This window comes from Mytilus edulis, chromosome 5 (genome assembly GCF_963676685.1).
Source record: "Mytilus edulis chromosome 5, xbMytEdul2.2, whole genome shotgun sequence".
Classification (NCBI taxonomy): Eukaryota; Metazoa; Mollusca; class Bivalvia; order Mytilida; family Mytilidae; genus Mytilus; species Mytilus edulis.
The window spans coordinates 60,994,893-61,020,381 of NC_092348.1; the positions used below are offsets into that span (position 1 = coordinate 60,994,893).

Here is a 25,489-nt window from a genome sequence, read left to right on the forward strand (position 1 = left end):
CTGTTTCGTGTGAAATGTAACGCATAACGATAACGTCATTTTCTTACTTAATTATTACGAAGATCAAAACAAGAATGTAAATCATCTCTGATGTACCTGTTTGAACATCTCGCGAGAGTTCATATTTGCATATTGTTTTTAAGAATTCTATTACAACAAAGCAGATTACATCATCTAAAATTTGCGTTACGAAATCGGACACAAAAATCATGCCACTGTTCTTACATCTGCTACATAAATACTTATAGTTCTCGGCATTTTCTTCTCACTATTCTTATAGGTCGATGTTCTTTGTTATTTGAAAGCAAAAGTTACGAATTTGCCGGTGACGATTATCTATAAATCAGTCAGCGTTATGCTCTTCGGAAGCAAAAAGTAACGCGAGAAACGTCACAAAAATACGGTTGTAGAATCTTTGAAATTCGTATATTTCATTTTTTTTTCTAGGGAAGAGTAGCATACACTTGTATGTTGATAAAAATAATGGCACCTTTAGATGTAGTTACAACTTTTCTTACAGTAATTCACATTTTATCACTTTTCTATAGTTATAGGAAACGGAGCCCAATAGCAAATTATGGTCCATATGTTACATCAATGAACGAAATATATATATATTAAAATTTATCAAAATTTATGTATATCTATTAAAAGTTAAATACAGGACATTTGCCAAATTTATATTAATTAAACATGTTAAATAAAAGTCTTGGCTGCATAATTGTTACACTTTATTTTATAATTACTTTAAATAATACTGTTGATTGAATTTTGATTGCTGAGTAGGTGTCATTTGAAACCTTTGATATCACTGTCAGATTGTTATATAAATTGTCTTTGATGGATTAATAATGAGAATAACATTTTTCTCAAATAAAATAGTCAGCTTCATGGATGGGTAAAATTCAGTTTGAAATAAAGAAAAAAAAACAAAAAAAAGGATGGGTAAAAACACTGATGACAAGTGATCAATGTACAGCAATGTGACTGTGTTTTTGGTATTTGTTTCACTAATAGTAATTCTATTTAGTGCTTTTAAATATTTGTTTAGGAAATAAATGTGTGTCCGCCACTGTACATCGTAAATATTCGGCGAAATTGTAGACCGACTTCAACACATTCAATTGTATACACACAACGCAACACTATACTTAAAAATAAAATCAGGGCGAACGGACTCAGGGCAAACAGGTATTAGGGCGAACAGAAACTAGGGCGAACCAGAATCAGGGCGGACGGACCCGGATTCGTATCAGCAGCGTCAGTGGAGGCCTTTAAAGCCTCGATGACAAAGCTGAATTTTGGGGGGAGGGGGGTGGTCGAATATGCAAACCAAACCATGGAAGTATAATCATTCCGTTGATTGTGGCCATTACCTGGCAGAAGCAGAAGAAGCTAATAATTATTGAGACTGAGAGGTATTTTTCGTTGTTGCAGTAATTGCCAAGTTAGAAAATATTTAACCTTCACGTGATTGTCAACAGCTGCCTTTGCTGCAGCGGCTTTTCCTCTGTTTTTAGCTTCCATTTGGAATGAACTATTACGACTGACAATTAGTTTGAAACTAGTCTGCACCAAGTTATTGAAAAAAAACTTTCGCGCAATTCTCATTCTACTTTGAATGGTAAATATCAGAGAAACCCGAATGATAAAATTTAAACCAAAATCGGTAACGGTAAAAGAAATCTGAATTTGACTTTTAACATTGTCATCATTTATCATGGAAGCAAATCTTAATATAATGAAATCCGTTAACTTTTATATGTCTCATCACTGCAAATATACACTTAGAACATGTAAATAAGTACAACAAGTTGAAAATGTTCAGATACACAATTTAACAATATATACGGAATTTACTCACCGCGGAATATCTCGGACTTTTCCAACAAAGTAAGCCACACGTGTATTGTTATTGAATGTCAACAGACGTTATCAGAGGAATGTCTTGTAATATGTCAAACAGAAAAACTTTCCGAGTTGGTTCCAGGAAAAGTCAGGTAAGGATCTAGATATTTAAGATAGAAATCAGACTTTCATATGAATTGAGACAATAAATTGATAATTAAAAAGTAATTTTACATAACACAGAGAAAAATTAAGACTCAGACTCAGAGGTCACGATTTGTTACGTCATGGAGAATTTAGTGAACTTGTTCGGTATTGACGGATATTGATAGGGAAATAACCAATTTTTTTTATCATAAGAAACACATGTGGAACAAGCAACATATATCAACACATTCTCCATTTAGGCATTCGACATTACTTAACTATAAAAGAAAACCGGTTGTGAACAGGATGTACAAATGTACATACATGTACATGTATGTATCAGTGAATATGCTTTCACCTCTTTCAGATGTTCAAATGTACCAGGAACATATATATTGTGTTAGATATACTGTTCCCAGAATGTACACACTTTATTCCTCTGTAATATTTATATAGCGTTTGTGTTGTTCTTTGTAATTAAAGTGCTTGAATAGTGTTCCAAAGTGTAAGACATCTGATCCATAGCTGTTTCTGTGTTTGTCAACAGATGTAAACAGACATACATGTATATAAACATTGTACATGTATGTACTGTAGTAAAGTTTTATTTACATGATTTCATTCCACATCAAGATTTTGCAGCCATTCTAAAACCTTGAAAGTGTCATTGAAAATCAACCCAAGTAAAAATGTTTTAATACATGTAATATAAGGATTTTAAAATATCTATTGAAGTCTGTTTAAAAAAAAAATCAAATTTTTTACAAATGTTTTTAAAACATGTATATGTTAAGCATGTTAACTAAAACAGTATTTTTGTCGAGCCTGCAACTTTTGTTGCAGAAAGCTCGACATAGGGATAGTGATCCGGCGGCGGCTACGGCGGCTACGGCGGCGGCGTTAGCTAACTTCTTAAAAGGTTTATATTTTAGAAGGTGAAAGACCTGGATGCTTCATACTTTGTATATAGATGCCTCATGTTACGAAGTTTCCGTCAGTCACATGTCCAATGTCCTTGACCTCATTTTCATGGTTCAGTGACCACTTGAAAAAAAAGTTAAGAATTTTTGTAATGTTGAATTCTCTCTTATTATAAGTAATAGGATAACTATATTTGGTATGTGCGTACCTTGCAAGGTCCTCATGCCCGTCAGACAGTTTTCACTTGACCTCGACCTCATTTCATGGATCAGTGAACAAGGTTAAGTTTTGGTGGTCAAGTCCATATCTCAGATACTATAAGCAATAGGGCTAGTATATTTGGTGTATGGAAGGACTGGAAGGTGTACATGTCCAACTGGCAGGTGTCATCTGACCTTGACCTCATTTTCATGGTTCAGTGGTTATAGTTAAGTTTTTGTGTTTTGGTCTGTTTTTCTCATACTTTATGCAATAGGTCTACTATATTTGTTGTATGGAATGATTGTAAGGTGTGCATGTCTAGTGGGCAGATGTCATGTGACCTTGACCTCATTTTCATGGTTCAGTGGTCAAAGTTAAGTTTTTAAGTTTTGGTCTTTTTATCTAATATTATATGCCAAAGGTCAGCTATATTTGATGTATGGAAATATATTATGATCTATATGTCAGTCCCGCAGGTTTATTTGACCATGACCTCAATTGCACGGTTCATTGCACAGTGTTAAGTTTTTGTGTTTTGGTCTATTTTTCTTAAACTATAAGTAATAGGTCAACTATATTTGTTGTATGGAAGCTTTGTTAGCTGTACATGTCTGTCTGGCATGGTTCATCTGACCTTGACCTCATTTTCATGGTTCATTGGTCTTTGTTTAGCTTAAGTTTATGTGACAGTTGTAATAAAGCTTTATACTTAGGACTTTCAACATAATATCAATGATTAGTAAAGAAGGCGAGACATTTCAGTGTGTGCACTCTTGTATAATTATGTCATGGAGAATTTTTTTCTTGGTTGGAGATTCATCATGTTGATGTACAAAAATTTAAATGTAAGGAAATGGAATGCTTTTAAAAATCAAAAAGTAATAATTATTATATCAAAATGGATTACACATGTACAGAAATCTACAATATGTTTTTTGCCTCTGTAAACATTAACTTTCCATATTCTCCTTACTCATGTTATTAGAAAAATGGAGGTTTTGGAATTCTGACGGAGAGTTGTTTACTTGGGCCAATGGCTATCAGGCCTAAATTAAAATATTGTTTGTTTGCCCTTTTCCGACCCTATGTTTTGAAACAGGGTAGGTAGGTAGGTAAAATATTTTATTTTTTTCCCCAAAAAAATAACTTGGCTCGGTATATTATTTGTCATTAGTAGGCAGGTAGGTAAAATATTTTATTTTATAGATACAAAATCTGCATAATGTCATTTTTTTGTCCGTTTTGTTTTTGCAAATAAGTTTTCTGCTGGGACTATTAGTTTTGAAAAAAAAAATATAAGAGATAACTTTGTACTGGTAAGATAATGTCCGGGCAGACATATATTACTAGTAGAAAAGTCCCGGCTAGAGTGTTACAAATTTCGTGTGTGCCTTTTTTTCCAATAAAAATGCTATAAGACTTAAAACTCAATTGTCACGTATTTTGCATCACATTTACAAATGATCTGTATGGAAAACTTGGCGATTTTACTGCCAGATATTCTCCACTTTACAGGGTTTTGTCACTTTTGGTTCATGTCAGATATAAATAATTTAGCGGCATCGTTAACATAATCATTCTGATATGCGGATCACAAAAGGCCACCCATACATAGAATACAACGTCCGTTTACAAATTAGTTTGTACACACGTTAATACTTTTGTATCAAACGAACTTTTTTGTAAATGAACCCTGCTCTTTAAGTTTATAGGTACAGAGTAACGTACTTCATATCATGATTTCAGAAAGCGTTCAACATCGATTTCAAACAAATGCTTTGAAACTTCAAATACAAGTGTTCATGTCAAACGCTCAGGTGATACCAAACGGACTGGACCTTATACGTAAAGATAAAACCCGAGGATTCCGGTAAAAAAGTTTTGAGCGGGAAATACAAATATAAGATTTTTGGTAGGAACGAAAAAATAAAATAAAATAAAATCTTGCTGGTAAATACAAATAAAAGATTTTCAGGCGGAACGAATTGATAGGGTCGGTCGGTAAAGGGCAAACAAACAATATTTTAATTTAAGCCTCATCTCATAGCTTTAGATTACATATATATATTTTTGAGAAAAATGATAAGCTCCATCTCCTTTTGTTTAGTGTAATTTATAGCCCAATGCATTATTAATTGCTTTTGTATCCCTAACAATTTGATATGCATGTACTGTGTACTAATTACCTTTTAATTGCATCAGAAAGCGGTTTACAAATAAAACATTAAATTGTTTTGGATGTTTTGAAAAAAAGATTCCATAAGCCTTGTATAAAGTACCAAAAGAGTATTAATTACATGTACATACTGGTACATTTATTTACATTTTGTCACTAATATGAATTCAAGACTAAATCCATAAATCTGACGTAACACCTAAGGGAGCTACCATTTGATTTTTATGAGGGGGCTAGGATGAAAAATTTTGTCCTGCTTTTTTTTTTAGTTGTAATCTCTGTCCTGCCTTTTTATTTTTCACTCTGTTCGGTCCTGCCTTTTTTTTTAAAGTTTATCCTGACTTTTTTTTTACCTAAATTGTCGTCCTGACTTTTTTTTTTTGCAAGTGTCTCATTCTGCCTATTTTTTTCAAATTTCATCCTAGCCCCCCCCCCCCCCCCCCCCCCCCCCCTAAAAATCAAATGGTAGCTCCCTAACATACCTACAGTACTTGTTTATACAATATATATATGTGTTAAGAATTTTTTGTGTCTTAATTGTCATGATCAAGCGCTTTATCTCAATCATTTATTCAAATGAAGGTCCACATCCATCTTCTTAAAAAAAAAACTGCTTTCAAATGTCCTGATTTGCATACTATGTACATTTAAAGCTAAAAATGTATGTTACCATGGTTACCATCATAAAAATGTAAAACAGATTTCAAAAGAAGCACACTGAAGACATTTTAAAACCAGTAATTCACTCATTATGCTCATGTACAAATGTACATGTATTTAATGTTTTGTAAATTTAAAAATACTAAGGCAACAGTAGAAGAAAGGCACTGACATGATTGATCAATTTTAGTAATGTAAATACCTAAGAAGTTTTGGAATTCCTTTTGTCATTAGGTTTAATACCAAGTATCATTGGCAGTTTTCAAATGTATTAGACCGTTGGTTTTCCCGTTTGAATGGTTTTACACTAGTAATTTTTGAGGCCCTTTATAGCTTTTTGTTCGGTGTGAGCCAAGGCTCTATGTTGAAGGCAGTACATTGACCTATATTGTTACTTTTATTAATTGTTATTTGGATGAAGAGCATCAGTCTCATAGCCACATCTTCCTATATCATGTATATAGATATAGGAAGATGTGGTGTGAGTGCCAATGAGACAACTCTCCATACAAATAACAATTTAAAAAGTAAACCATTATAGGTTAAAGTACGGCCTTCAACACGGAGCCTTGGCTCACACCGAACAACAAGCTATAAAGGGCCCCAAAATTACTAGTGTAAAACCATTCAAACGGGAAAACCAACGGTCTAATCTATATAAACAAAACGAGAAACGAGAAACACGTATATATTACATAAACAAACGACAACTACTGTACATCAGATTCCTGACTTAGGACAGGTGCAATATATTTATTTATCAATTTTTAACATGAATTTTTATATCATTCATGTATATACCTTTAACCAATTTACATTTCATTTGTAGTTTGTATTTATTTTGATTTCTTGATATCATTCCACATATTATATAATGACACATACAAAAGATATGTGCTTCAGTCCACAATTATTTGCATGTAGTGTTATCAATAAGCAAAAACATAAGCTTGAATCAAATCTTATCTACCATGTCTACCATTAAATGGTGGCTAGCTATATATAGCTTGTCCTCTAGACAAAGACCTAGCCCAGAACTTTTCAAAATATTAGCAAAGTGTTATAGAAAATTTTAGAAATAATGATGACAGTTGGTCCCCATTTTGAGTAATTGAGAGGGGGTAGTCTCACTCAAATTCATGCATTTACGTACTGTAAATTCAGAAATATTGTGAGGTTTTTATTATTGATTTTTTTATCAGAATTAAACATAATTTTTCTCAATGATGCAAAAATAAAAATGGCATTATAGACAAAAATGAAAAAATTGCAATAATAAATGCATGCAATAATTTCTAAATTTACAGTACTACATGGACACATGTTTTTCATGCTATTGGATCCTTTTTAACTTTCTTTCCTGCAGTTTCAAAATTTGTAAATGACACACATATTGAAGAACCCTAGAGCTGCAGGTCAATTGTATAATATTTTACAATACTTCTGTGTTTGATTGATTGTTATGTGACATGTTGTTCTTTGACTTGTAATAATTGATTGACATTTTATAGTGGTCTTATATATTTATGTTCATATAAGAACATTCTTGTAGTTTTGAAGAATTACTTTTTTTTGCTATTTTAAAATGGCAATTGCTAGAAAAATACATACATCATGTACATGACATAGTTAAATTGTATTTCATGTAAAGTTAACATTTTAACCAGTTTGTATCAAAATGTTACAGTAATCATGTTAACATGTGTATATGATTTCCGTAGGTGTGTCATGTCTGTCATGAAGACATACAAAAATCTGTAAGCAGCATGTTACATTTTTAATCATCTGAGATCAGGTGGTTAAAAAGACATTTTTTTCTGATAAATGGCAGAGTTGCTTGGCTATTATTTACATCAGTTACTTTTTAAAAGTGTGTCCAACCAAAAAGATTTTGTCATCTGGTCATTGCTGGTCATATTGTCAGAATTTGAAACCTTGTATTATCATGATTATGGAAGTTACATGTAGTTTGGTGAAAAAATAAAACATATCATGATTATTGATTAACTGCAGGTATATTGATAATTCAGCTTCCCTGTTTCAGAGTTAATTGTTTGATACTTCAGTTTCTTCCAAGATGTTAAATAACTTTTACATAGTTTATTTTTAACATACATGTATATAGCCTGAGGTTGTGAAATCAAACACTGCAAGTGGAATGTATGTTCTTGAATCTAAGCATTATAGAAGAGGATTGTCAGTTTTCCTGCAGAAGGTTGGTGGTTTTCTGTACATGCTGTACAGACTCTGGCTTTCTCTACCAATAAAAACTGAAATCTGTTAAAAAGTCCCACTCATTATCTCATTAGTAATACTTTAATGTATGTAAAATAAAACATTTCTGCAGTTTTCTGACAATAGCCAAGCATGAATGGTTAAAAGTAATTGTAGAAATAACTTCCTAATTCAGGAAAGCCTTATAATGATGTATATTTCTACTTCTATAATATCAAATGTTTATAATATATTTCTTGCTACATTGAAGACCTGTTGGTGACCTTCTGCTGTTGTCTTCTCTATGGTCGGGTTGTTGTCTCTTTGACACATTCCCCATTTCCATTCTCAATTTTATTCATATTGTTACGTATTGATATTTTTGCTTGTATATAAAGTTATATAAGTTTTATATATAATAGTTTTCCCACATAACGATAAACAAATCTCTGCAGAAAAGTTTGAGTGCCGGCCCCCATTCAGTGTCTTGGTGTTCATATTAATTAAAGCCAGTGTTTCTTGGTAGAGGAAGCCAGAGCACTCAAGAGAACCATGACCTTCCACAGTGACTTGCAATCTTACATGTAGTTGATTAAGATCAAAACCACTGACCAAGAGAGGTGTTGAACTCACAACCTCAGCTTTAACTGTATAGGGATCAAAATGATCACTGTAGATGAACTAAATAGACCATTTACAAAAATGTGGCTATAGAGGTCCGCAAAATTAAGAACCTAACATGGTCTTACACTAGTCATTTTTGGAGCCCTTCATCATGTTTATAGCTTGTTGTTCCGTGTGAGCAAAGGCTTGGTGTTGAAGGCTGTACTTTGACAGGTCTATAATTGTTTACTTTTTACAAATTGTGACTTTGATCATTGTGGATAGAGAGTTGTCTCATTGACACTCATACCACATCTTCGTATATCTATATTTAAGACTCAAGTTTTCACACATTTCATACAGATTAGGCCATTAATGTTAAGTGAATGTTTGGCCATGTATCAACTCATCCTGGTGATGTCGATGTCCATCTTGTATAAAAATGTTTACTTTTCTGTCATTTCAGTTAGCCCTGATTCAGACTAACTCTGTAATAGACGCTTTGAAGAAAGTCACTCAGGATGTTGATTTTGAAATTGGTAGGTAATTTAAAAGTTTAATATAACATGTATAATGAAAATTAGACTTCTATATCCTTATTTTAAGTGATATGAAAATTAAGTGTAAAAGTTACAAAGCATGATTTCCGTTAGTTTCAATTTAATGGCATAATTTAAAGGAAATGTTTTGATTCTAGCTACTGAAACATTCACTGGACTGTAAACAAGGATATACACGTATACACTGATATATATTGGCTGTTTATTTTAAGTACGTCATCAATTTACCTCAGAGGTAAAAGGTATCAATTGAAAGCCTTTTAAAGACTCGACTTTAACAATAGAAGATAATCTTGTATGTGAATTAAAAAGATTTCAGTTAAAAACTAGGACTTTTTCAATAGTTAATGTCATTTAAATCTAAATATAGATCTGCAACGTGTACATTTGAATTTTGTTTACGGTACAAGGAATAAAATATATTTTTAGTTTGTGAAAAAAATTACAAAACTGAAAACAAACAACAAAATAATTCACTGCAATTGCTTATATATTTACTAAGAATAAGATAACACATGTACATAATGTATGTAACTCATATATAAATTGACAAATTATTTTGGGGAAATCTAACAACAAATACTGTACGAACATGATGTATGTAGTTTATTTCGATGTTGCACAGTTATATTAAAGTTCCGTCAATTTCCATTACTATGGTATGTTCTTTAAGCTTCAAAGCTCAGAATTGTAATATGCTTAGATTTTACTTTGGCAAAATCAACTTTTCATCGTGTTCATTTTTGTTGAGAAAAACAAAACAAAAGCAACATAAACCATTTTAATCTGCCTGCAAAGGTAAGGAAAAAATCTGAAAGTCTAACATAATCATAATGTAAGGTAGACTTATGTATCAGAATAGACCAATAGACAATTGTTTAAAAAATGAAATGAATTAGGTTATTTGTTTTCTATTTATGGCTACACCTATGCGATAAAGATTTTTTTAATGGCAATTGACAGAGTAGATGCAAAAATACCTATTCGTTTGAAATGTGGTTTTATTTTAATTGTAACATTTATTTGATACTTTTTTGCACACTAAATGTTCATATCAAATACATAAGGATACACTTGGTTTTATTGGTGTAACTTGTAAAGTGTACCAAATGTTTACAAGGACCATATTTATCATCAATGTACATGTACATTTTTGTACATTGCACTTAGATTCAGACTTACATTGTTAGTTTATAAAAGTTCATGCATAAATTTAACAGAAGAGTTTAAATCAAGATTAATGAAAATCACCTGTCTTATCATATTGGTAGACTATATATAAGACTTGTTCTTTTCAACAAAATCATTTAGCTTGTTTTTGGAATGAATTTAAAGGTTGAATAGGCATGCTATATATACATTGTAGCTTATTGTCTAACATACATGTTTGTATTCCATATATCATGATGATCAATGGTCTAATTTATTAAACTCATTAGCCATTACACCACATCTCCTTCATATTATATCATGTATATAGAGGTTTTGAACTAAATTGTATTTTCGTATTTTTCAGTGTCCATGTCTACAACTGGGGACAAAATACTGGATATCGCCTTATCAAAGGTATAAATGTACATGTATATATATATATATATATATATATATATATATATATATATATATATATATATATGTAATTGATTTATAATACATGTATAAGTGGTCCAGGGTTCATTATTTAAGTGTTAACAATCAGGACAATAAAGACGTAGTAGATAACAAATTGATAAAGTAGGAAACCTCTTGAAAACCTGTTACATATAATCTTTCATTAAAATTAATACCATTGATTTTCAACTCAAATATTATAATGTCATTGTTTTGCACAGATAAAAGAATATCTTGTTACTGGAAAAAATTAAATTGTAAGATATGAAAATTGAAGAAAAAAATGTTGATTTTGAATATATGTAATATCATTGTCAAAGTTTTATTGCTGAAGGCTGTTGTTAATTTTCAAACTTTATTTCTATGTTGACAGGATGATATAGGTTATTTAAGACTTTTGTTTATCTTCCTTGTAAACATTCAGTTATGATTTATAGATCTATTATATATATAATTATTATTGAAAGGCAATAAAGTGCTCCAGGAACCATTCATATATGTACATTCCATGTATAAGATACTTTCTCTGTAAACCATCAAGAAACTTAACCAGTTTTAACCAGTTTTTACATGACTATAAAATTTAAATGGTATTTATACATGTTATAATTACAAAAAAAAAATCTAGGCATTCTAGACTCGTAACAGAATATATAAAAATAAAAGACCAATATTCTTGTCAAATTTATAGCTAAAATTTGTATGTTCATGATGTTTGGAGTATTTTTAGACCTGCACATCAAATAAATAAATTATTTAGAATAGCCCATATACCATCAGATGCGAATTTAGGGGAGGGGATCCAGGGTACCAGCCCCCCCCCCCCCCCTGTTTTGTGGGGAAAATTTGGTTGAATAAAACTAGGAACACTGAGCCATTACTGGAGCAACCCCCCTCAAATGGCAGTCAGTGATCCCCCGTGGGAAAATTTCTTGATCAGCCACTGGACTTGAATGATTCAAATATATAAGAAATATGATGGTTTTTTTTTTTTGGTTCATCAAGTTCTGTTAGTAACGTTTCACATTTATATTTTAGATCGGAGAAAAGAATCTCTTCACTAGAGAGTTGGAAGTTGCCTTAGAAACCAAGCAAGTTGACATGGTTGTACATTCATTGAAAGACTTGCCCACTACCTTGCCTGAGGGATTGATGATAGGAAGTGTGTGCAAGTAAGTCTGGGCAAAGTCAGTAATAGAAAGTAGCATAAAGCTGAAGCACACCTCCGAGTGCAGGATTTTCTGGCTGTATTAAAGACGCATTGGTGGCCTTAGGCTGTTTTCTGCTGTTCTGTTTTGTCTCTTTGACACATTCCCATTCTTAATTTTTATGCATTTTTCATTATTCTGTTATAAACAGAGACATTAAGTTATAAAAGAGTCATTTTGTTACACATTGAAAAAAATATATATGCAAGGGGTCTGAGTACCAATAGGCATTTTTTTTATAGTCTTAATTTGGGTTTTGCATGCATTTATTTTGAAACTTCTTAAAAAATCACAGTACATTTATCAGCAAAGATTAACATATACAAGTTTTCAGTTTCAAAAGAGTTTGTTCAGCATAGTTACAATATATGTAAAACAAGTCATTAACAATTTAAACAAGATAGAAAATAAGATTCTTTGTAAAACATATAAATCATGTCTTATTTGGGATGATTCACTTAGAACATTTATTTGGGCTGTAGGCTATGCATGGTTTTTTACTTGTTATACATGTTAGAAGGAGTGACATGGAGAAAGGCAAAAATAAAATGGAAGTTCAGAAGTCTTGATAATGTTGTCAATGATAAAAAAAAGTTTAAAAAAAGAAAGTTTTGTACCTAAAGATAGCCAAAGTTTCCGTTTGAATCATTTCTCAAAATATATATGAAAATTGCAACTACATGTAATTTGTAAAAGAAAGTTCCAAATATGTATGATATTCCACAATTGCTATTGTTTTATATATAAAACTAATAGAACAATATTAGAATGTGACAAACATCACAGGATATTTAATTATATAGCCTATTCTTTAAGGTTAAATAAAGAATAAGTATCTTGAGAATAGTACACTAGTATGACTAAATAGCATTCTCTTCAACTTTTTACAGACGAGACAGTCCTTATGATGCTGTTGTAATGCATCCTAAACATAAAGGAAAACAAATACAAGATTTAAAAGATGGAAGGTTAGTACTTATCATTTAGAAATAAAAAAAAAATATTTAGAATTTCATAATCAAACATTAAAAATTGAGCATGCTGCATATCAGTAAATATCTAACTGCAAAGAATATTTGAGTTATCCCTCTTTGTATACTGGTACATATCTGGTGTGTAATGAATTTCAAGTAAAACTAGATGACATGTGTTTAGTTTGATTTCAAAGTATATTTCACCTATTTCATATATTTTCCAAACTGTTAGAAAAAAGTTAAATTTAAATTATTTCATATATTTCCAAATCTAATTAAAATTCAGAAGCTGTGTCTAGGATCTAACAAACCAAAATTTCCTATTTATTCTAGTGATTTTTACCTCAGCCAATGAAATTTCTACCTCCAAAATTTTAAAGGTGCGTCAAAGCAAGAGGATTATTAATTTGGTAATACTAATAATGATAATAAATTCCTAATTTAAAAAGGGTAAACAGTTGTTCCAATAAACAAATCCTCCCTGAGGCCCTCAGCGAGATCTTTAAGGTGGTACCCAACATCTTGACTAAAATTGATTTGTCTTGATTAATTTTCTTAAAATTTGACAAAATGTTTACTTTGACCCTTTGACAAAAATATAAAAATGTCAAAAAAATTGAACCACACACTTTATAAGAAAAATTTCATTGGTTTTATTGCAGTTTGACAAACGATAATTTTGATCATTGAGAAGCTGAATATTTCCTTAACAATACAGGGGGATTAAATTGTTTGGCTGATTTTTACATAGTTATCTCCCTGTAGTGTTAAGTACCACCTTAAAAACAGGAAATTGGGTGTTGTCAGATCCTCCTAAAACAAGCATGGACACAAAATCTGAATTTAATTAAATTGGAAAATATATGGAATAATTTATTTAAACTTTTCTACATTTTGGGCATTTTTGTATTTTTAGGATTAATTGGTAATTAATGATAGAAATATGGGTGGCAGACATAATCGGATATGATGCAGACATTTAATTTTGTTACACAGAAATAATACCTTGTAACTGTTCAAATAGAAGGAAGTAAAAGTTCAGACTGATTAAAAAGCTTATTTTTAGAATAAAATGTTAAATATTATGCAGTAATTTGATTTGATCATTTTAGTGTGATTGGGACCAGTTCATTAAGAAGACAATCACAGCTACAGAGGAAATATCCAGGACTGACATTTGAGAGCATTGTATCCTTTGTTTATCGTTTTTATCTTGAACAGGTTACACTGTATACATATTTTGACATTTATAATTGACAGGTTAAGCATTAAAGTGTAAAATCCATTTTAAGATATAGTTTCCTAGAAGATTGAAGCAAAATTTATCTAATTTACATTTAATTTTTGGAAATGCTATTTGAAGAGATTATAAATAGAGAATATCATATGGCTTTTTCAATATCGAATCCGTATCAACCCGAGACACCAATATAATCCCAAGAGCTCTAGATCTGCTCAAGGGATTATATTGGTTGAGGGTTGATATGGTGTGTGATATTGAAAAAGTCATATCATATACACTTTATTGTATACATATACCTCAAGTAGATGTTTTTTATGAAACATAACGTCATACAGATAAGGAGGTTTGAAATTACGTCATACAGATTATAGGTTTGACATGACGTCATACAGATTTGGGATTTGATAAAGCTTTTGCAACAGTGACTGCAATCGATGATGTGACGTCATACAGATTAAAGGTGTGATAAAGCTTTTGCAATCCTGCTGATATCGATATAATCACGGGTGGCTGATACAGCACGCTTGCCATTGATTGTATTACACATACAATTTATCTTTATTTACTACTAAGAATATAATAAATTAATTTACAAATTGTAAAATTGACCAAAATGTGATAAAATATATATGTACTATAGTGCTATATTTTCTTTGTAAAAATTAATAAATTTTACATTTTTGAAAGATTTGTAATAGAACAAAAAATCAAATTTTACTTAACTTCTGTGAAGAGAGGTAACCTGAATACTAGACTAAGAAAGCTAGATGAAGATGGAAAATATGATGCTATTATCTTAGCTGAAGCAGGACTCGTAAGGATGGGCTGGGAAGATAGAGTATCACAGGTATTAAAATAAATAATTTTAAAAGTTAAATGTGAAAGGATATTTAAATAAAAATGATTTATATGTATGTTACTTTATCCTGAGTGCAAATATAAGTTTAAAGTGTGCTGGACATTATTTTCTTTTTTTTTGCATGAATGTTTGGAAGTAAACTAATTACATGTATCTAAGAAATACTTTTTGTTTTATTAACTTTATTTAAGTAAACATACTCACTTGATAATTTTTTTACTTACAGGTCATATAATGTTGTATTTCTAAATGATATGTAAGGTTTGATTATGTCTGTCGATAAGTTCATAGTCAACTGCTGGAGTCACTAGCAACAAGTTTACATTTGTCTGAGATTGTACTAATGATACATGTATATGTGAAGATTTTATGAGTGTTAGAATATAGAGTAACAGTCTACACTTACCATTGCTCATACAGTGTTCTCCCCAGGCCGTTTAAGCGCTGCGCTTTTCAGCACTATCACAATTTCCCGCTGTTCTATTGCACTGACCGCAGCGCTATCCAAAACAAGCACGTCACATTATTTTTTCAAATTTCCAGCTTATTTTTGCTTATTTTTCACTTCAGATCACGTGATCGACTGGTTTACTATTTCTGAATGAATTATTTACATTGTATTAAGTAACTCCACTGGACCAGTCTAAAAAAGTTTACAAAATGGCGACTTTAAGATCAAAATGAACAAAGATTTCAACAGTGACATCAATTTTATTAATTAAAAGAATATATAGAGGCATATATATATAAATGAAATGAGATAAAAAAAAAATTGACAGCATTTCCCAACGACACTCATAAACTTGTTTTACGAACTTTAAACAAATGATGATTTAAAAAAAATGATCAATTACAGGGGTTTTGTTACAATTTGCCAGGTTTACTAACCATACGAACCCTGAAAATTATCACCTATTTGAACTAATAATTGTTTAGTCAGCAATTCTACAGTAATGAAATTTACCATTTGAAAACCATTTGAGAGAATATGATTAGAAAAACAAACCTGAAGATGATACGACTGGAGAAATTCACTTTCTTGATGTCCAGCTTGGATGAAACCATTTGAATATTATAATTTATAAAACGTTATGGTAAAAAAAATGAGAAGTCATTATGCTAAAAAAAATCAATTCCTGTCAAACGTTGTAAAGTTAACAGTACACTGCTACAGTGAGTTACAAAACCAAACACAGAAGCTGACAATGACTTTATTGTTGGTCCTACATGTTATGCAACATCACCTGTTAGTGCTAAGAAATCTTCACATAGGCAGTCTGGTTTAGACCCATCATTGAAAAAGACTTCTCCTTGGGTTTATACACAGATAATATGAGGATTATATGAATTTACAATGGAGAAAAAATACTCTTCTATATCCAGACAATAACATTAACAAACAAAGGGGTAACTTCCATGAGCATGATGAGGACATCATTACAAGAGAAAACATCAATAGAATAATTTAAGAAAAACACATAACAAATCAAGAACAAACAAACGGTGCCCCGCGACAAAGTTACTGAGAATTGTCGAAAATTAAGCGCTATCCAAAAATCCTGGGGAGAACACTGCCATAAAACTGCATTTGAGACAGTTAAATCTGCATTGAACTGGCATTTTTTCAAATCCTATACAGTACTTTTGATACTAAACTGCCTTTTATAGCTGACTATGCGATATGGGCTTTGCTCATTGTTGAAGGCCGCACAGTGACCTATAGTTGTTAATGTCTGTTTCATTTGACTCTTGTGGAGAGTTGTTTCATTAGCAATTATACCACATCTTCCTATTTATATGTATGGGAAGCACAGTAATTGTCAGAAGTGACATGTACCAATGATTTTTTTGTGAAAAAAATAGTTCTGTTGATATAAAGTTAATTTCTTTGATTACAGATTTTATCTGCTGATGTCTGTATGTATGCTGTAAGTCAGGGAGCCAAGGCTGTTGAATGTAGAGCAGACGACACAGATACACTTAACCTACTGGCACATATACATGACCCAGATACAACCATGGCATGTATTGCTGAAAGGGCTTTCCTAAGAACTCTGGTAAATAAATTATCAATAGAATAGTTTTTAATAGTAACAATAGGACATTGCACATTTATGTTTTGCATCTTTAAGAGGCCTCTTTTTTCCCTACTCAATAGAAAAATTTAAACATGTTCAGCTATTCACATATAAAAGACTTTTTAAGTATGAAGATGTGGTATGATTGCAAATGAGACAATTTTTCACACGAGAGAAAATTGACACAGAAATTAATAACTATAGGTCACAGTTTTCGGCTTTCAACAATGAGCATGCATGCATAATTTTTCCTTCTTATTTGTGCTGTTCAGGTTGAAGCTTCTAACATTTGAAAAAATCAATATTCAATGGCAAATTAAAAGTTTGTATTGAAAAATTCATCATTTGTAATATACCATTATTAAAAAAATTAGTTAACATAAGCATTGTTTGATGCCTAGCAAGAGAAAAAAGAAGTTTAAAGTAAATTCTCCATTACATTTTTAAAGCATTGATTTTTAATGAGGGCTATTCCAGAAAAAAATGTAGGGGGGGGGGGGGGGGGGGTGTTGGAAGGCAGTTTTTGTCAGCACCCACCACCCAGACATTTGTGATTGATAATTATAGTGTGAAAAGTTGCTATGATACCCATCACCCATGTATTATTAATATAATGTGCCTTCCAACCCCCCATACATTTTTTTCCTGGAATAGCCCTGATGCAAAAGAGAACTGATAAAAGAACATATTAAAAAAGATGACTTTTTTCTAAGATTAATCATGATAATAACAATTTGTTGAATGAAATATTTGTAATGCGATCCTATTAGTAAATACAATTATGTGTTTGAAATTATTTTGATAAGTTGTTCTCTGTTTTACAGGAAGGAGGTTGTAGTGTACCTGTAGCTGTTTGTACAGAAATAAAAGATTCAAAGGTAAAACTCTCAATAAATCATGACACATAAAGTATAAAACAAATCTGTATTCCATATCTCATCCTAAAACTTAATAAACTTATTTTAGTCAGTTAAACAAAATGTTACATTAACATTTTTCATATTTAAAGTCTGGAGGATGAGAGTACAAAAAATATCTTTTAGTATGCATTTTGATATTTAAAGTTTATAGGATGAGAGTAAAAAAAATATCTTTCAGTATGCATGATGTTGAAATTATTTGGAATTTTATCAATTTTGAATTTTTTCATGAACTGCGATCATAACCCTTATGGTACTGACTTGATATTTACAAGTGATGTGTATATGAAAGACTGTAATTGTCAAGAAAACTATTTTTTTTTATTAATAATTTTATTAGAAATCAATGGTGTATAAATGTTTTATTATAGGCGAGCGCCGATTTGAGAAAAAGCATCTCGTTTAGGTTTTTAATGCACCTATCTAACACACAGCTAATTTTTGTATCAATCGAAAGAAAAACTTCTCGTGCATACGAATTGGGTGGTCGTCAAAGTTCCCTATGGTCACGTTTCTTGCAAATCTCACGAGAACACAGACATGTCGAAATACTTTGGATTATACAGTGACATTTAACATTGAATATATCGATATTGTTGTAAATATATGATTCATTTTTATCTAAGATAGCTTTGACTACATTCTAAAAAGACATCGAATCAAAAAAAAAAGATTTTATGCAAAATTAGTTAATTCAGAGGAATTTGTCAGACCAACCCTAAAATGTAAAAAAACCCAATATTTTTTCAGATTGTCAGTGTCAATGATTTATTAAAACTCTAATATGTTTTATTTGTATACATTCCATATACCTTGAAAAGATTGCGACACACATGGAAGATTAATGATGGATAATAAATGTTTGCCGACTTCTCTAAAATCTGCATTATCAAACGGTATTCCGGATCTGTATCGTGTTTATCCCAGACGCTCAAAATTTATATAAATCGAGTATCTAATATGCACAAGAACATTTGAGTTGCCAAAATACAAGTCGTGTTTTAACATATTACTAAAAAAATATTCCTATATGTGTTACCGAAACATCATTTTAAGCATTAATAACGATATTGAAGATTCACTGTTAAAATCAGTTAAAACTGGAAGAACTATAATTAAGATATTTGTTGAGTCATCTCTATCAACAGACAAGGCAAGTAGCATTAACTATCCCATTCAAAGATCAGGACTAGAGACCTTTGAAGATATGAACCCCAAAGTACAAGTAAAATGCAAATCTGGGCAAGTTGTAAAAGGTCATTTGAATCCCGAGTTTGTGTTTAGACGTGTACTGTCTCTAACTAAATGTAAAGATGACGTATCGGTAGAAACTGTGTTGTCATATCCAATTTGTCCCACTGCATTATTTCATGACGATGGAACTATGAAGAAGACAAATAAGTCTGATCTTGCCCATGAATTGGAAACTGTAGTAGGATCAGTCCCTAACATTCCTCCATTCGACCACAGTGATACGGTACTAATAAGAGATGGCATGAGCTCAGTTCAGTCATTTGATGTTAAAAGGATCTCCACATTTGTAGACTTGGCCAAATCTTACATTATGCAGGTACAATCATGCTTCCGATTTTCAGACAAGGTTGTTGATGTCTTTAATCGCTATGACACTGAACACTCCATAAAATCAACAGAGCGACATAGACGGTCGGCAACAACACTACACAAAAAGGTTATCATATCGCCGAAGGCCAAACTGTTCCAGTTATCAAACAACAAAAACAAGCAAGCTCTGATTACTTTCCTTGGTGATTATCTGAGCAGCAATTTGTCTGATATGTTCCAGGAGAAAAATAAATGTTTAGGTCTTGCCGGTGCATTTCCCAATCCCAATAGTGCGACAACTATCTAATGAGCATGAAATCGGTCTCCCAGACCTTTTCTGTTCGCACGAAGAAGCAGACACAAGAATCTTGCTTCATGTTATACACTCTGATAAAATTTAGCAGTTGAATAGAAGGGAACGAATCATAGTCAAGTGTTTTGATACAGATGTGCTTGTGCTCTGTGTTCATTATGTCAAGGTCCTTGTGTCGACTGAACAAATGTGGGTTTTGACGGGGTCAACTAATTCTCTTAGGGACTGTAGAAGGTACATACCAATCCGTGAGTAAAGTAAATCTCTTTCACCTTTACTAGCTAACATTCTCCCTGCAGTTCATGCTTTAACTGGTTATGATACCATTTCCGCTATAGTTGGGTTTGGCAAAAAGACTGTATTCAAGTTGGTGAGAAAATCTCTGAGTAAGTTTACAAATCTCCAAAACTTTGACAAAATTGATTTTCCACATTGTCAGCAACCAGAGAGCTTATATCAATCCTGTATGACCCAAAAGACAAGTTCACTTCATTACATATTGACTTATACCAGTAACGTGTTAAACTTGCAAAAGAGGGACGAAAGATACCAGAGAGACAGTCAAACTCATAAATCTAAAACAAACTGACAACGCCATGGCTAAAAAAGAAAACGACAAACAGACAAACAAAAGTACACATGACACAACATAAAAAACTAAAGAATAAACAACACGAACCCTACCAAAAACTAGGGGTGATCTCAGGTGCTCCAGGAGGGTAAGCAGATCCTGCTCCACATGTGGCACCCGTCGTGTTTCTTATGTGATAAGAAATCCGGTAAATAGTCTAATTCGGTAGGTCACATTCACGAAAGGGAAGGGGATTGTAGTTACGACGAAACCTAAATATCCAATATCATTTGTGAAACGGTTATTCCATAACGGTCAACCAACTCGTAATACATGGCGGCCGTAAAATTTACGAAGGGATGATTTCAACTTCACCATTTGAAACTCTTGGTTTAAAAGCTTCCTTTTGAGCAGCAACCCTCTATCAAGAAAATCATGATAGGAAATGCAAGCACGGGAATATTGTATCAATGTGGAGATATATACCCCGTATGCAGGTGCTGCTAGAGTGTTGCTACTTAGAAGTGGAAAGTTCACAATTGGAAAGCTGAAATCATCTCTTTAATCGTAAAGTTTTGTTTTCAACCGACCCTCATTATCAATTTCTAGATGTAAGTCAATTTATGAGGCCGACTTAAATGCAACATGCAAAGACACAAGTTTGTTGTGATTGCCACCAAGCGAATCTTCATTCAAAGAACATGTTTTGCGGTCATTTCTTCAAACGAAAATTTGGATGTCCTCACATCTCGATCACCCAAATCCTTTGTGTCCTTATGAATACGGATGGAAAAAGAGTTCTCATGACCCGAATCCAGCCTTCTTTCTAGGCATGATAACGTTCGATGTCCTGCAAGATGTAATATGTTCTTGCAAGAGGAAATATATATGTAGCAAGTCATGTATTTGCCTAGAGCAGCCGATGTCTTGCGCTGAGCGTTGTCCATGTCAGGGTAGTGATACCTGCCAAAATATATATTCTAAAGAGGACATCGACCTCGAAGATCAAATAAATGACGATGACGATGATGAAGATGAAAACGATACCAGTGACTAATAGCGAAAGAGCATTTGAGCAAAGGGGCAACATAAAGTTTTATTTGCCTCACTGTTATTCAATGTAAATATGTATAATATTATTAATTTTGTGTTTTTGTAATAACTCTACCAGCAGTTCAGTATGTGATGATATTGGTAAAACATACCTTGCTCAACCTTGAATTGGTTTTCAAGCTTAAGAAAATTAATTAATAATGTATTTATAACTGTCGAACTAACAGGAGACCAAAATAACATAAATTTTTAACTGTGCTGTAAACATAGTGAATATGCGCTTAAAGTAGTTTTACGATATGTTTTAATATAGTTTTATCAATATTTTGTCGGTATGAAAAACATGCTAGGAGAGACATTAGAGCTTAAAAAACTAGTTATATGTTATCAATATATAAAATCAATAGAATTTGTGTGTTTTCGATGCAAAATTAAATATCACGGAGTGTTTTGCGTCAATACCCGTAAAAATTAAGATTTTCACAAAAATACGAGAATTTTTCATTTTAAACACTTTCTTTTTAAATTTTATTTCAGAAACAAAAAAATAGAATGACTAGAGTTAATCAAATGATATATTTCCTATTATATTGCAGATGAATTTGTTTTTAAACTGCATTTTTCGAACAATATCGTCAAATTGTGACCTATAATTTTTCCCCCCTTTTTGCCATTTTTAGAAAAATGTGACCATTTCATAATTTGACGACCAGGCAATTCTGAATGTACGATAAAACACCTTTCAAATGAAACATCATATAGCCGTGTGTTAGGTAGGTGCATTAAAAACCTTCGAATCCTTGTTTTGGCGCTCGCCTATTAGAATAGGTTTATCTACAAATGTACAATCGTGAGCAAAGGCAGATAACTCCATTTCAAATTCATAATTTGCCTAGCTAAATACAATTCAATATCAAATTTCGCAAAAATTTAAAAATATAGCAATCTGTACCTTTAAGTGTTCAAAAGCACTTTGATTTGTTATTATTTGGAGAATATTACATGCATTTTTATCTTTAAAAAATTGTTTGGAGTTTATGTTGAATTCATAACATTACGATTTTTTTTAGGTAAAGATTGCATGAAATGCAATCAAAACCTTATGGGACTGACCTAATATCTAACAGTTCCAAGGCTGATCACTTCTTTCTTGATACACAAAATATAGTGCCTTGATTATAACATCCTATCCATCCTATCCATAAGCATTTCCAGAAATTTATTGATGTTATATATGCTCAGATATTGAAGGCACAAAATGATGTTACACTTGTTGACAAAAAAATTACATAACTTTTCCAAGGTGCAGGAATCTAGTATATGTTCTAAAAATATAAATTATGTCATTATTAACCTCATCTTAAAAAATTAGAGTTATCTTCCTTTGTCTAGAATAGCTGTTAAATCATCCTTGGTCTAGAATAGCTGTTAAATCAACTACAACCAAAGCAATTTTTAATAGTACTTCCCACTGACAATTTGAAACAATCTTTAACATTCAGTGCTTTTAAGCACTTTGATTTAACTTATATTGTTATATGATTTACGGAAAGCAAAGGAGAAAATAATTTGCCGAAATAATTGCATTTATGATTGCTTTTACATTAGTTATCAAAATTTTTACCCAAATTTCACAGATACACAAAAATATCTGTAGCTTATTTCAGATAAACAACGAGTTCAATTCATAAAAGAAAAAAAACAGGTTATCTTATCTTAATGCCTACTTTGTTTATTTCAGTTGTCTATAACAGGTGGTGTATTCAGTGTTGATGGTACACAATGTGTTCAGGACAGTGTTGAAAGAGATCTGTCTGAAATCATAGAACCTCCAAAGAAAAAGGTAGGATACTATTCTAATACGTATACCAACTATTGGTTATTTTATCTACTCTTAGCTGAATGTAAAGTTTCATGGTAGGGTCTTAAACAATTTTTTTTAAAGCTCCTACACAAAATTCTGTCAGAATGTTGTTATGGTTTGTATGTCCCACAATAGGTTTCCTTTCACTTACTGTATAATGCCTCAACCAAATGTTATGAAACTCATATGCAATTTTAATTAGGACCAAAGACAGATCAAGTTTGAATTTGGAGTTGTTTTCAATATTCTCAAGTTGTGATCCTTTATAATTGGAAATAATGCTGAATTTGTCATTCACTTTTCTCATGGACACATTATACTTTTTATCTACTTATGTAAAGTGTTATCATTAAAAACTGACATCATCAACTGTAGAATGCATCATTCAAATTATGAATATATTCCATATAAATTGTTTGAAATTTGTATCAGTCTATTTCAAAAGCAAACACTGAGGTTGTCATTTAGAATGACACAAGTGCATACCTGCCAACTTTTGAAAATTTGTGAGTGCTGTTTTGTGGTCTTAAAAAAGTGTCATATTTGTATGACGAGCTTATATAAGACTTTTTCTTCTGTTTATTTGCATGATTCTAGTTATTATATCAGTAGAAAAGATGAACATGTAGCTAGTAACCAGGATTTATTTTATTGTGTATATCTTAAAAGAATATTAAATGATTGTTGACTTTTTTAAATTTAAAATTATGCACAAAGAAGGACATTTATTTGGTCCTTGTGAAAAATAAAGAATAGTACATTGTACTTTAATACAAAAATGACAACTGTATGATATGTTACAGCAGGTGTAATTTCAATAAGTTAGTGAATAAACTACTATTTATTATCTTTATGGTAGTACTGCATCATTGCATTTTTTCAATCATCCATGCTTTTATTCATAAGTTATAAATATGAATAAGCTCTCGCCGCAATATAGCCTTTTTGTTCTCATGTGGCGTAAAGCAAACACCAATTAATCAATCTTAAGTTTTATTTTTCATATACTAATGAATTTTTTAGTCATTTACAAGTCACACTCCTTTCTTGTTTATGTAAATATAGTACAGTTATTTAGAGTATAAAATCTTATACATTTTTTTAAAAACTTTTTTCAGATTCGTACAACAAAAGGAGTAAACCAATACATATCAATAGCAGAACACACAGACATATCCCACAATGCATTAGATGCTATCATGGCAGCAGGAGTTGAATTAGCCAATAAGATCTTGACACCAGAGGGTGCTGCAATTCTTAAAAAAGCAAAGGAAGACACAGCTAAGGCAGTATTGGAAGAAAAAAGAAAGAAAGAATTAATCAAAGCTGTTGAAAGTGGATCTTTGAAATAATAATATATTTACTTTTTATATGTTTTGGGTCATGAAATAGGTGGATGTGTCACATCTAGTTGGGCAAATTTTCAGCCATTTTCAGGAGAATAGCATGTTTGCAATATGAAGATGAACACTTCTTGTAGTAGAATGATTGATTTATCCAACCTGCTAGCCAACCAAGTAAAAATCTGCAGGAAGACAAGTTGTTCCACCATGACACATTATTCTGAATCTGAGCAAGAAATATGAGTGTTAAAGTTTTACATTTCACCCTGTCTGGATTATATCCATGACACTCACTATTCTGAGTAAGGAGTTTATAATATAGATCAATCAAGGCAATACATATAAGTAACATTTGGTTACATAAACAATTTGATAAACGAGAATCTTGTAATATGAATGAGTTTTAATGATAGATAAAATGAAATGTTATTTAATATAATTATTGTAGCATTGCAATATCAGTTACTTAAATTATATTTTGTAAACAGTTAATTTAGTTGCACAAACAATAGTAGAGTGTGCCCTGTTTGTCTGACAGTGCATCATTATCATTGCATAC

At 31.6% G+C, this 25,489-nt stretch overlaps 2 protein-coding genes across 2 annotated transcripts in view; one reads left to right on the top strand and one right to left on the bottom strand.

The window, feature by feature from the left end:
• The window catches only part of LOC139524127 (ribose-5-phosphate isomerase-like), a 28,613-nt gene extending 26,967 nt beyond the window's left edge, over positions 1 to 1,646 (bottom strand). Inside the window, exon 1 of the mRNA XM_071318707.1 lies at positions 1,465 to 1,646. Coding sequence (XP_071174808.1) covers positions 1,465 to 1,611 — 147 coding nt within the window. The 5' untranslated portion in view covers positions 1,612 to 1,646. The remainder of the gene's footprint in view (positions 1 to 1,464) is intronic.
• A 142-nt stretch (positions 1,647 to 1,788) lies between these two features.
• Positions 1,789 to 25,090, top strand: LOC139524124 (porphobilinogen deaminase-like). Its single transcript, XM_071318706.1, has 11 exons — positions 1,789 to 2,000; positions 9,237 to 9,309; positions 10,847 to 10,896; positions 11,980 to 12,113; positions 13,040 to 13,117; positions 14,236 to 14,311; positions 15,100 to 15,213; positions 17,124 to 17,282; positions 18,128 to 18,181; positions 23,465 to 23,566; positions 24,706 to 25,090. Exons 1-11 carry the CDS (start codon positions 1,920 to 1,922, stop codon positions 24,937 to 24,939), a joined length of 1,155 nt encoding a protein of 384 aa, XP_071174807.1. The 5' UTR covers positions 1,789 to 1,919; the 3' UTR covers positions 24,940 to 25,090.
• The last annotated feature ends 399 nt before the right edge of the window (positions 25,091 to 25,489 follow it).

Excerpts from the sequence above, each read along its gene's own strand:
- LOC139524124 (XM_071318706.1), top strand. The coding sequence starts at position 1,920 with ATGTCAACAGACGTTATCAGAGGAATGTCTTGTAATATGTCAAACAGA. Across the intron at positions 17,283-18,127 it reads GGGCTTTCCTAAGAACTCTG|GAAGGAGGTTGTAGTGTACC; the intron begins GTAAATAAATTA and ends TCTGTTTTACAG. Across the intron at positions 23,567-24,705 it reads TAGAACCTCCAAAGAAAAAG|ATTCGTACAACAAAAGGAGT; the intron begins GTAGGATACTAT and ends AACTTTTTTCAG.